The sequence below is a fragment of the Sus scrofa genome, chromosome 17, assembly GCF_000003025.6.
Source record: "Sus scrofa isolate TJ Tabasco breed Duroc chromosome 17, Sscrofa11.1, whole genome shotgun sequence".
Taxonomy (NCBI): Eukaryota; Metazoa; Chordata; class Mammalia; order Artiodactyla; family Suidae; genus Sus; species Sus scrofa.
Window position 1 is genome coordinate 4,689,638 of NC_010459.5, and position 14,154 is coordinate 4,703,791.

The 14,154-nt window shown below is 37.2% G+C and overlaps 1 protein-coding gene across 1 annotated transcript; it reads right to left on the reverse strand.

The window, feature by feature from the left end:
* On the reverse strand, nt 1,811–10,730 carry FGF20 (fibroblast growth factor 20). Its single transcript, NM_001246282.1, is given in 4 exon segments — nt 1,811–2,062; nt 4,678–4,712; nt 4,715–4,780; nt 10,439–10,730. Coding segments are annotated over 4 exon segments (633 nt in total). The 5' UTR covers nt 10,725–10,730; the 3' UTR covers nt 1,811–1,816.

A 14,154-nucleotide genomic window follows, 5' to 3' on the forward strand; every position in this document is an offset into this window, starting at 1 on the left:
TAGGCACCACCCCAGGCTCACACAGCAGAAATTATGGGGCTGGAGTCCAGCAATCTGTGTTTTACCAAGCCTTCTAGGTTGGTAACTGGTGGCAGCTGCCACCATGATTGTTACCGCATCCCAACGATGACAGCCACATCTAAGGGTGGTGACATTGACAGCTGCTGGGTAAGAACAAATAAAACCTCAGAAAGGTCTTTAAGAACCTGTGGGATTGTATCTGCATGGCTTTGTAAACTTCAAAGTGCCACCCTCCCAAATGCTCACTCATCTCCAGTCACAAAGCTCTTTTCCCTCGGGGACCCCAGACTCATTGCGTTCTCTTCCTTTAAGGCTCTTCTCTTCTTGCCTGGCTGGATCCTTCTTATCCTTTAAGAAATGTCATCTCTTTAGAGAAGACTCTGACTCATCCTACCTAAATTTGTTCTCTCTCTCCCTCTCTTTTTTTCCTATGTCTGAAACTTGTTTTCTCATAGAGCACATCCCAGTTCACATTTATGGTGTTTGTCAGTTCCCCCCACTAGACATCAAACCCCTGGAAGGCCACCTCTGTCTAATCACTATATTTTCCTTAGTGCCTAACAGTATCTTTTGTATAGGAGGCTTAATGACTATTTATCGGGAAAAAAAAAACGACAAAATAGGAGATATAATGGAAAAGATACCACACTCAGATAGGTGCCTCGCTATTATTAATGGCAGTACCACAAAGGGATTACAGTAGGTGAAAGAAATATGCTTTGCCACACTAAATCAAGAAAATAAGGAAGCATAAATTGCTTGTAATGTCCTTCAATTTTCAACATTAGAAGTTCTCTATCAAGTTTTTCTCTAAGGAACTTAGAATTTTGTCATTTAAAAAAAAATGTCATATAAGTAGAATAACTTCACCTAAAAATGAATGAAATCAAAACACTAAAATAAAAATGTTTAATTCCCCTTTTGAATGTGTGAATTCAGCACAAATTGATACATTTTCTAGGCCAAAGAAACAAATGCTACATTTAGAAGGCAATTGACTGCAAAATATATATATATATATATATAATCTATGCTATACTTTATTTTTAAAAAGAAATTAAAGATCTTATTCTATGTTTAATGTGTAGCAATAATGATGTCTTCTTTACAGCCCAAGACACCACAACAAAATAATGGCACAGTAAAGGAATTTTTTGTTGTTGTTGCTTTTTCCTCTTTGTATTATCTTCATATACCAGTAAAAAATAAACTCTTTAATAAATAAATATATATAATAAATATCTGCAAATTGAAAACATATAAATAGGTCCATCCTTTAAAAAATGTTCCATCTTGGTGTGGCATGTTTCATAGTCCATGTTTCATCCCAATTTTTTACACATAATTTCATAACCTGCAAAATCCTACAAGATTCTCAGAATTCATGTAGCAATAATCTTGGCCAACTATGTCAATCCATCTCTTCAACATGAAGGATATCTATTTTTAATGTAACTTTTAAAGTAAACATAATCCAGAGAGGCGAGGCACCAGCAGCAAACTAGGTGGGGTTCCCATTATCCAGAGTTTAGCAGAAGTTCAGCTTCAATCTACAAGTAAGAACTGAGCCTGGGTACCTAAGGGAACTTAATCCACTTGTAAAGAGAGATCTTGATCTACTTCAAGTCAAAATATTTTTGTTTGTTCTCAATATTCTTTCAAAATCCAGTCTCCCACTGGAAAATAGACTCCATAATATCCTGAATGTCTTTCTGGATTATTATTTTATGACAGGAACTGTAATAAGAAAGAATACTTGTAGTTTGGTTCTTCTTGTAGTAGACATTATCACCCTTCAGCTGTACATTAGTAGGTCCTTGTACAATTCTGGAACTCTTTCTGGATCCACTGGTCTAGGCAGGAAATGTGTAAATTTCTGGTGTCTTTTGGACCTGGCACCATCTCTTGGAGTTCCATCTTTATTAAGTGCCACAAAATACCTGCGGCCAGTGTCTCCATGCTTATATATGTTGGATGAATAGGTATTATACCAGTTCTCTTCAAACTGTTCCCTAAAGATGCATTCAGAAGTCAGTTTCTCCTAAAAGAGAGAAAATAATTACCATTAAAAAAAAAAGATATCTTTAAAAGAATTTCCTTTAAAAAAAAAAACTCTATATCCATCAACAGATGAATGGATTAAGAAAATGTGGTATATATACATAATGGAATACTACACAGCCATAAAAAAGAACAAAATAATGCCATTTGCAGCAACATGGAAGAACTAGAGATTCTTGTACTAAGTGAAGTAAGTCAGAAAGAGAAAGACAAATACCATATGATATCACTTACATCTGGAATCTAATATATGGCACAAATGAACCTTTCCACATAAAAGAAAATCATGGACATGGAGAACAGCCTTGTGGTTGCCAAGGGGGAGGGGGAGAAGGAGGGGGTGGGATGGACTGAGAATTTGGGTTTAATAGATGCAAACTATTGCCTTTGGAATGGATAAGCAACGAGATCATGTTGTATAGCACCAGGAACTACATCTAGTCACTTATGGTGGAGCATGATAATGTGAGAAAAAGAATGCATATGTGTATTGTGACTGGGTCACCCTGATGTACAGTAGAAAACTGGGAGAACACTCTAAACCAGCTATAATGGAAAAAAAAAACTCTGTATTTTTATTTCTTTGCCTATAACTATACCCTTGTCAAAGAAGGAGAAAGGGTAAATTGTTTTTGCTTTCTTCTGTTTTAGTTCTCACGTTCTCTGGAGTTCTTTCTCCCAGGTGACCCCATCCAGCAGTTTAGTTCAAAGAACTTTAAGTTAAACGTCAATTCTCAATTTTATTTTTAAATGATAGATATTCTAAACTTGCCCATGTTCCATTTTATCTCCCTTCTATCACCATCACAACAAATAGGTTTGTAGTTTATCTTGTTCCATCATTAGATGCCAAAGTTTAGCACAGCAGATCTCTACTCTCATCTTGAAACAGTTCAAGATCTTGCTAATATCCAGGTTCCTAATTCACAATCATTACTCCAAATCATATATCTTGCCTTTATGAATTTATTGTTTGATGATACAATCCCCATGATTAACTTTTATCCAGATATTACCATTAGGTAAATGTAGTAAAAGCCCAGTGATTTCTTGTCTTTTCAAGATTACTGTATGTTATCCCAAGAGATAGACTACAGTTGCCTTTTTAATCCAACACATACATGAAGAAGGAAGATTATGGGCATGTTTTTCTCTTTCAGTTGTAATTCTACTCTTATGAGATTATATGATGCATTATTTCTTTTTCTTTGAGCTGACAGAAAGCCCAGAAAGGGCGAGTTTTGTCCTTACAAAAGATAGATATTAAATGGAGTACCATTTACTGAAATATGATAACCAATTTTCCTCAGTATATATGGAGATTCTAACTGTATGGTGTGGTCTCAATCAAGATTTTAAGGAAAAAGAAAGTACCATATATTTTCATCTACTAAATCATAAAAAGAAAATTCTCTTTGGAAATAGCTACTGAGACTTTGACTTTAAGAAGGGATATTCATATGAGAGGATGGGTAGGAGAGTGACACACATTTAAATTTTAACTATTTTCTTAAAATTATATAAGCAACTGTCAACAAATTAATAATGTTACCAGCATACTGGGAACTATATCTAGTCACTTATGATGGAGCATGATAATGTGAGAAAAAGGAATATATATGTGTATGTGTGACTGGGTCTCCTTGCTGAACAGTAGAAAATTGACAGAACACTGTAAACCAGCTATATGGGAAAAAATAAAAATCGTTAAAAAAATAAAAAATAAAAATGTTACCAGTGACAGAGAAAGATCTGCACTGTACTGAAGGTTGAATTTTATATTATCCTGTTACTCTAATTCTTGTGGTATTGTAGCTGCTTTCTGGTTTAAATAGAGAGAGAGAGAAGAAAAGAAAGAAAAAACCTTACACTGATGAAATAGTAACCTGAAAAGTTTAAGTTTCATATTTAAAACATCTATAGTAGACCTATAAATGTGTGTGTTTAATCCCCAATGACAAGTTAAAATTGCCCAATGCAACCCTGATAATTACTATAGTAATTATCAAAACTGCAGATATGGTACAACTAACATAGTTGCCATTTTCTGTTGTTCACAGTATTCTAAGACTTCATTCACTCATTTCCTATATGCAAAGGTCAGCAAATAAGTGATGTATACTTAGCATTGAAGGTAATGAGTAGAGAAAATTTACATCAAATGAATGTAAAGATGAAAAGAATCTAACAGGGCAAGGAGAAATGCTCTCATTTTTCTGTCTCTGGTCACAGGGTAATGGCTAGAAAGAACTAGTGAGCTGAAAGCAATCAAGTTTCGGGGTTTAAGAAATGAAAGTGATTGACAAAACCAGTAACGTGCACCTGTTGTCACATTCTACACATATTTTAAATGTATTCAAATAGGTCTTGAATTTTCATTTTCTGTAATAAAATATTTAAAAGAAAAAAAAAAGAAATGAAATGAGTTACTCTACTACTGCCTAAACATATGGGAATTCATCAGGATACAGATTTTTAATTTCTATATGAGTATGTATACGTACATGTTTCCTTTGATATGCATTATTGGGTAGCTACTTACAAAGTGGATAGTCATTATTTAATGAATTATAATATGTTTTTAAAAATACGTACTGATCCATAGAGTTCTCCTTTGTCATTCATTCCAAGTACAGACCACTGTCCACACCTCTAATACTGACCAGTCCCACTGCCACACTGATGAATTCCAGGATACCTGAATTTATAAACAAAATAATTATTTGAATTGATTCAAGAACATATGACTAATATAACTCTTCCAAACAGTAGTAGATCAATTTTGCTAAATATAATGATGTATGTGGAAGTCCTTTGTAAATTATAAGTGTATACCATTGTCTTATTATGATGAGCCTCTCACTTTGTAGATAAAAAAAAAAAAAAACCTGAGTAGGAAAAATTGTTCATCATGATATAATGTTAAGAGTGTAAAATCTTACACCAGACTGACCTGGGTTTGAATCCAGCTTAGTAACTTGCTGGTTAGTCTGTATAAATTATTTGTCCTCTTTGAACTTCAATTTCCTCATATGCAAAATGGGTAAAATACTTCCTTATAAGAGAGTGGTAAGAGCTAAAACATTTAGGCCTTCAACAAATGGAAGCTATTTTTATCATCATAAATTAGTATAGAATAGAGGTGTTCTTAGTTCTCCTTGATTCCATTAATTATAACCATGTTCTATTAATTGTTTTGCTTTGTTTTTGCTTACTATGAATGAAGTGAATTTTCTTCTAGCAGCAGCTACTAAACTTTATATGGACATATTAGTATTTTATAGTTTATAAAAGGCTTCTACTTTTACTTTCTATCTGGTTCTCAAAAATGATTTCCTAAGATAACTAGGGAAGATATTGTTATCCCATTTTATAAAGAAACTAAGGCTCAATGAGCCTTGACTTGCTTAAAGACATGATGTTTGTAACTAATAAGACGGATACTTGAACTTGCATCTTCTGAGCCCTGATCCAATGCCTGTATGGCAGAACACAGCTTCTTGAGGACAAGATAGTAGTTTTAAAACTTTATGAATTATGTAATACGCTGTTTCCTGTCACCTGATTCTTAAAAGTAAATGTTATGATTCGAAGAAGTAAAAGGACTTTTATAATTCATGAAATGTGATGGTCAAATACCAATAATTTAGCATATGATTAGATTTTGCTTTCAGTAACTTTTCAGAATTTCTTTCATTGATCTATAGATAAATTAGTACTCCAAACTCTCCACTTAGTTCTCTTTTGTTCTTTGACTGCACTCATAAGATGTGGACATTCCCGGACTAGGGATGGAACCTGCACCACTGCAATAACAAGAGCCACAGCAGTGACGAGGCCAGATCCTTAACCCACTGAGACACAAAGAAACTCCAATACTCAATATATCATAGTAAGAAAATTTTTTAAAAAAACTTAATGCTTCCCTCTGCATCATTGTTTTTCTCTGCACACAATAACCTTTGTCTTGGTATTCTCTTTAAATTCTTTGCTGAGAAAGAATATAGACATACTTTCTATGCTTGGAACTGCCTTGTTCAATAGCTTCCCACCTTCACCTCCTCTTAAGCTCTACAAACAGTATAAGCGTACCAGTTAGCCTGAATCTTGCTCTTAAGTCACTTCTTGATTTATGTACGAGTTCCTATTTGGACATGTGACTTTCTCAAGGCCAAAAGAAAGTACAAAATCTGGATATTTGCTTAGATGGAGGGCTCTATTCTATCCAGATACTAATTCACTCTTCGGCAGAAACATAGATGCTTAACCTCTAAACATAGGTTCTTTAGAGCTCAGCTGAGCACTTTCAAACTATTAGGAGAACATGTAGAACACTAGAGCTAACAAGGATCTTACAGCAGTAATGTACTGCCAAATAGCCTGTAAGTGGCTTGAAAGATTTAGTGCCCCTAACCGAGAGCCTAAGGCAGAGAAAGGGTAAGATAGAGAAGACAGACCCCATTACAATGCATAAGCCATTATAATGACTCTATATAGAAGTGGGAACAAAAGAAAATTAAACTTAATGCCAAGCTCATTAGAGAGCGATTCCTGTTAGAAACAAAAATACAGGCCCAAAACATGATTGGTAAAAGAAGATACATTGATGGAATTTCATCCAGGATATACTTACAGATGTCTAATTACTTGAAGTTGTATTGAATGTTACATTCGAAGTGAAAAGTGTACTGTGGCTCATATGTAACTTAATTCTCTTTAAGTATCTGATTTACATTAAGATGCTCTTGTCTTTCAAAGAACAGGAACTGATTAACTGATTACAATGTATAATAGAACTAGTTTTCAAGTACAATGTTTCATTTCCATATAAACCAATTATAGAAACATCTTATAAAGCAATCATTTTTATTGCAAAACTAAATTGTAAACCACTTATACTTTAATTCTCATCTTAAAATAATGCTGTTATCTTGTCAAAAAATATGTAATTTTTCTTTATGTAGAAAAAATAAATTACATATATTCTTAGAATAATTATACTCAATAGTTTCAACTTTATTAAATGACATCCAAAATTTCATAAACATAGAACCAGGTCTAAATAATTTTGCAATGGCTCATGGGGGCTGGTGGGAAAGGGTTATGTGTTTTTCATGTTCCTCTTAAAGATTTTAGCCACACTTTTAAATTCTGATCCTTTTTCTCCTCAAGGAAATAGTATACCCCACAGTAATTTGTAATCATTTGATTCTTAAATGAGATTTGACAAGTCTTTCTTATTTATAATATGAGGTGACAACTAAGCTAATTCCTTAACAAAGAGTAGACATGAAAAACTTTCCTTAAGAGGTAATCACAGATTTTAGATAGATTTTCTAATGCCCAGTGTCCCATAAAAAGACTTGGAGGTACTTTGTCTTTCTGGTATCATTTTCAAAGCCAGCCTTTAAAAAAATCATAATAAACAGGTGAGTCAACCCACAATGCAACCACATCAGACAAATCTATGGATAATAGGGGAATAAAGGAAAAGCCTTTAAAGGAATATGTTTGATCTCAGGCTCAACTTTTTTTAAAGTAATGATTCCATGTTTACGTATTAGGTAAAATCTTCCTACTGTACTACTGTGCAGAAAAACTATTATAAATACAGAGCTAACTCAGATAGGAAATTATTTAAACCCCACTGGGAACTTTCAGTTTATATTCTATTGATGTGGTTTTGAAATTTCAAAACACAGTTTTCTGAATTTTTATTTTAATCATGGCCAAATTAATATAAATTACCAAAAATGCTCTTTACATCTCAAATAGCATATCTTAAGTTTTTTCAAAATTCTTACTTTGATGACACAGAAATGAATTTTTAGGAGAAAAGCAATTTCATAGTTAATAATTGCAGCACTAGGAAAGAAGGTAAATTTGGAGAGAAGTATATAATGTTATACATGCTGACAATATACTTTCTTCTCACCTACACTCCCTTGTAGTAAATTAGGATGTCTTAACTATCGAAGGCCACTAGGATGCACCATAATGTGTCAGAGGTGTTGTCACTCCTTTAGGCTACCAGACTAATCTGGGTTATCGTCCCTGTGCATAACAATAAATATTTTGTTCTGATATATACCCTTGCATCATAAGTGACTTTAACCAGCACAAAATCAGTCCAAGTTATACTTTTGCAATTACTAAGCAAGTATACACAATTTTAGCAAAAAATTCTAGGATGGTAATTTAATATGAGACACTTATCTGTTATGGAATGGAATACCAGTTTAATAAGTGTTTTCAAGTCTGTAAATATTTACTAATCTCTTCCCACAGAGTTAGTCTTATAAAGAGACACAAAGTGGAAGAAACAACTCTTGCCATTGGAAAGATTACAGTTGAATTACAAGTGTCTTAAAAGTAGAATTTCCAAGATCACATTATGTGTCACTGGAGGGGAAGTCTGAATATTACCTAAGCTCAAGTTCTACCTGCTCTACTTGTAGACATTATCACATTTGCATTCATTTCTAAATCTTTCAGGTAGAAAGTTTTAGAGTTTTTCTGTAATGAGTGGAGTGCAATAATTCTTAAAGGCAAGAGAATTGAGCCACCTGGTGTCAGCAACGTTCTTTAGACTCCGAATCTCAGCCTCCTCAATTTAGAAACCACTTTCCGAAAGTGACCCCAAGGTTGGCCACTGGGTCATGACACTCTGGACTCATAGTCGATGGGAATTTGGAAGAGATCAGTGGAAGCTGCAAACATATGGGTTTTAAAAGTTAATTTTCTAAGCCTTTAAGTGCTACCAAATGACCGCCACATGCTCATTTCTCCATCTAGAATTACAAATGCCCCTCAAACTGAGATTTACACTTCTCCAAAGTTTTAATGAGTACTACAAGAAAGAAAGAAAGAAAGAAAGGAAGGAAGGAAAGAAGAAAGAAAGGAAGGAAGAAAGAAAGAAAGAAAGAAAGGAAGGAAGGAAGGAAGAAAAAAAGAAAGGAAGAAAGAAAGAAAGGAAGGAAGAAAAAAAGAAAGGAAGAAAGAAAGAAAGAAAGAAAGAAAAGAAAGAAAGCCAAGTAAGAACAAGAATGGAGACGATAAAGGCCCTTCAGAGATGAGATTCTCAAAGAATTCCTGTGCTAAGGAAGGAAAAGGAAAACTGACCCTAAGTTATGCCCTTCCACATTGCTGCTGACAGGTAAATAGTATCTTTAAAAAAAAAAAAAAATACGAGTCTCTCTAATGATGTCCCAAGTTTGATGATCAAAATCCTCTGAGAGTGTTAGCCAGTTAACTCTAATATGATGAAAACTTCCACAGTGGAGGAAAGATCCAGGGCTGATAGAACAAGAGAGCAATCACCTAATTTAACCCCATCATTGCACAGACAAGAAGACTAAGGCGCAGACCATTGAGGGCAGGTGCTAGTCACAGAGTTAGGGAGTAATTAACAGTAGAGACCTTAGGATTTCCCAATCTAGTGTTTTAACAATCTGCCTTAACAATCATTCGGGTGTTTTTTTCTTTCTTTTAACCCCTTCTGCTCCCAGACACCGCTGGAGGTATTCTGAAACACGTCCCTTTCTGTTCCCACCCATATCTTCTTTCGCTTCCCACTTCCTCTTACCTACAGTCAATACCAAGATCTTTGCTTTCGGATTTCACAATTTCTATAGAGGAGCCTGGCTGAAGGACTGGGCATGCTCAGTAGCCGGATAGCGCCCCCATCCCACACCCCGCCTCAAACTTTAAGAGCTCTGAGAACTGCAGGCGGCAGGTGAGCCTGACAGTGGGCCAATGTGCCCAAGGAAAGTTAACCTGTTACTTTTCAGGTGAACTGTTCTCTATGTAGACACGTAAATGCTCTCATGAGAAATCCTTTGAGCAGTAGCCATCAATGGGTAATCAACTGCATACCTGGAGGGCATGTTTAAAAAAGCGGAAGTCTTCCAATTGTTAATTTTTGTTAAGTGGACGGTACCGTAGGAAATGAGAGAGGAATTGGGAGAAAACAATAGGGATTTTTAAAATAAAACTGAAAAAACCGCCTGTGAGGTAAGGAGCACTGGAAAGATGTGACTGGTGTCCAGGCCCGGTGTCCCAGGCAGCAGGAAGGGCAGGGCAGCCAGGTGCGGGCGGGGCACCGGGGCACACACCCTCCCCCTCTCCCTCCGCCCCCAGCGCCCGGAGCAGCAGGCCTGCTAATGACCGCGGCCGCCAGCGCAGGAAAAGTCCTCCGGTCCCTGCGCTGGCCGCCCCGCAGCCCCAGCGCGCACCTCGCACCATCAGGGTTCCGGGGGCTCCCGGCTCCGCGCAGCCCTCGCTCCGCAGGCCCGGTGGGTGGTGCAGGGGTGGAAAAGAGGATCGGGGCATGGGGTGCCGGGGTGCGGGTACTTACCGAAGAGGCTGTGGTCCTGTCTGGTGCCCTGCACGCTGCCGTCGGGCAGGATCTGCAGGTGGAAGCCGGTGCGGCAGTAGAGCTGCCTGCGGCGTAGGATGCCGTGCAGGTGCGCCAGCTCCGCAGCCCCGGGCCCGCCACGCGCACCCCGCTCCGCCGCGCCCCGGCGCTCGCCCAGCAGAGGCGGCCGCTCCCCCGCAGGAGGCAGCAGGAAGTGCGAGCCCACCTGCTGGCCCAAGCCCTCCAGGCCGCCCAGGAAGCCCCCAACTTCGGCTAAGGGAGCCATGGAGCGGCTAGAGGGAGAGGCGGAGGATCCGCAAAACAAAAGACCCCCCCGATAAAAAATGTAGCGGGGATGGGGAGGTGAACGGAGAAAAATTATAGTCAAACAAGCGCAAAAAAGTTAAGGCCCGGTTACTCCTGGAGGTCGCTGGATGGACTTTGAACTAAGAACAGGGAAGCTTTCGCTGTATTGGAGCGATCTTCTGTCCTTGGGTAGGTGGGAGCCGGCTGCTGGCTTTGCAGAAACATCTATAGCTAGCTGCCGCTGCCTGTACTGGGGCTGGGGCTGGGCTGGGGCTGGGGGCTGGGGCTCCAACTCCGCAAACTGATCAGATCAGAGTCCTGTGTACATACACACCGGGTATATATGCGGGTCCTCTTGACATATGCTAATCAAGTCCTTTCATCCGCGCGGGGAGGTTCTGTTTGAAATCTTAAACCGGCCTCCTCTCAACACGTTTTTGCTCTTCGGAAGTGACCAGAAGGGGCCCTTGACGGCTCTTTATCCATGCAGTCGCAAAAATCATTCCCACACTTGGCCAAAGCTAGCCAGCAACTTCGGGGAGGCGCAGTCAAGGCCCCTCTTTGGGGTTGTCTTTGGAACAGCCGTGATGCTGTTCGGCTGCGACTGTGCAATAGCCTTTGATGTGAGGTCCTTTGCAGTGATAGATCGCTGCTAAAAGGAGCCCAACTTGGCAGGTATATTGAAGAAGGGAAGAGGGGGAAGGGAGGGACCGGGAGGGGGGGGGCGAGAAGGAGGAGGAAAAGGAGAGAAGAGGAGAATTAGACTCTTTGGGAGCTGCTGGGAGCCTGCAGTGGACAGGTGCAAAGAAAGGTAGGAGAAGGAGAAGGAAAAAGGGCGTTACCTGAGGCTTAGACCTGCCCAGACACACATGAAAGGAAAATCAAAGCTTTGACAGTTTAACTCACTAATTTTAAAACACTAATAAAGTGTACAAGCATTACTCTTTTCTTTTATCATTTAGATGGGGGATTTTCTTTACATAATCAAGGTTAGGTTAGGAACACACACACCCCCTTCCCAGGTTCTCTTTAATGTTTATCTTTACTCAGATAGCACATGATATAACCAAGATTTCCTTATATCTATATGGAAGCTTTAAATTGTGTGCTAAGTTTATGGACTTATAATCAACATAATATAATAAAGTAATATAATTATGACTCTAGAGATTCAGAGTAAATCCAAGTAGGCTGAAAGGGATGATTTACATTCTATATTTGCCACGAATAGAAAATGAAATATCTGTAATAGTGTCACAAATGATGAGTAGCCTCTGGGTCCCTTCTCCAATCTGAGAGCACTTCTCTGTTCTTAGTTGTCTTTTCCTTAAGACCAGATTTTTGTTGACATTCACATTTGAATTATATAAACAACTAAATGGAAAATGGTGTTGATTCTTGATGTGTTTTTGAGATATGGAAATTTGCAGATAAAATGTGAGAGTGTCTCTGCATTTTTGCAAAATCAAAAGTTGTTGAAGTGAAGGAGTTGGATACATGTCCATTTAAAACTTAAACCTGTGGTTTTGTACCATTAGCTAGATGTAAAATTTTTCGGTTAAAATTTTTCAGTGGCAGAAGAGTTTAGAATGATTTGGTGGATTTATGCTTCCCCTGGGCAAAAATTTTAGGGACTCACTAAAGACTAGGTTTTCAGTCTTGTTTCATGGTCTGTTTACCAAAGGCCTAAGTGGGGGAGCACAGATGGATGTGACTGCTTTATTTTATTTGCTCTGAAAGGATTTTTGCTAATTAATTGGCAGGTGCTTTAAAGTAGGTAAAGTTACACCTTTTCATCACTGTGGCCCTAAGTACTGACCCTTGTGCAGCCAAGTTATAAAAGAGTCCTTAAAGCAAGTGATTTACTGTTGATAGATATGAAATAAAACAAAAACACTGACTAAAAACAATAAACAGACAAATCACTTTAGAAAGGTACACAGCAAAGTCAGTTTTAAAGGTTGTACCAGGTAAATGTCATATTATTTCACCTTTCAAATAATAGCAATCTGTCTTGTGGTAGGACCCCCAAATCCACCATAATCAAGATTTCAAAGCACATCTGTGTAAACATTATCACATCAGTGGAAAACATCAACCAATGAGCTTTTACTTTGAACCAAATCTTCTTAATTGCAGTGTTAAATCAAAGAAAGTTAGATCAAAGTTGTGTGAATCTCATAGCGGGATAACTAAAGTAGCCAGTACATACATTGATCACTTTTAAAGAAGATGCTTAAAGGTTTAAAACCAAGATCAAGTACCTTTTAATGAGGTTTGTTTCAAGGTCTAACTTCTGTAGAATATATAATGCTGTTAATTATTCCACAATGGATATAGAGCATCATCTCTTGCTCCTAGAGGTACAAATTCAGTCGACAAAATATCTCCCCATGTGAATACTTTAAGTCCTGCTGTGTGATTTATATTTCTCATACTCTTATATTACATATATGAGTCTCCTATACTGCATATATACATGTTATATATTTTACCAAAGCCCAAAAACTTTAAAACTACCATCTCTGTATATAATTTTAGCATTTTCAAGTCCATTGCCTTATTTGGTCACCACAATAACACTGTGAAATAGGTACATTCCACTTCATCGAGAAAAAAAAAAAAATGTCCTGAATTCTAGTTCAGGGTTTAGTCCACAGTCCTACATCCTAGGGCAATTTTCTTAAACTCTCTAAATGCCTCTGTTTTCTTTTGTAAAATAAGCACATTATAACTCCTGACTCATTCATAATGCCAAGAATTGCTATGATACTTAAGTGTAAAAATACCTAGAAAAGTGGTTTTAAAACTGTAAATTTTTCTACACATATAAAATATTAGAAAACTTCAATTGTTGGGGGAAATTTTACTTTATAATTTAGCAAGTATAATTTGTTTGAAATATAAAATAACTTTTTTTCCTCAAACCAAACCTTTTACTGTTTAAGTTTTGAATGGCGCTTAATGCCATTTTATAAAGGGCCAGTATAGAAACAAAAAGATAAGGATTTCTTTTGTTTGCACTAGTCATGTGACAGGAAAAGATAACACTAAAGATTTTTTTTTTGCACATGCTGTGATGATATCATGGGAAGTTAAATAATTTTGAAGAGTGTTTTACAAGAGCACATTATTCAACTTTTAAGTATACACTGCAATCTAATCAACTTTACCTATACTTCCTAGAGACCACACTTGCCTTGCTGTTATACAAATATGTGTTACAATTTCTACTTCCACAGAATGTAGTTACAGTTTTCCAGACTATATAATTCCTATATAGCTTTTCAGGAAGCAGAGCATTATAAATCTTTGTTTTGACACATGAAAAAAGAGTTAATGCCTCCTGATACTTCTGTGTGCTTTTAACTTGAGGAAAAGAGCTAATTTAAAGTCACGACTTATACTCT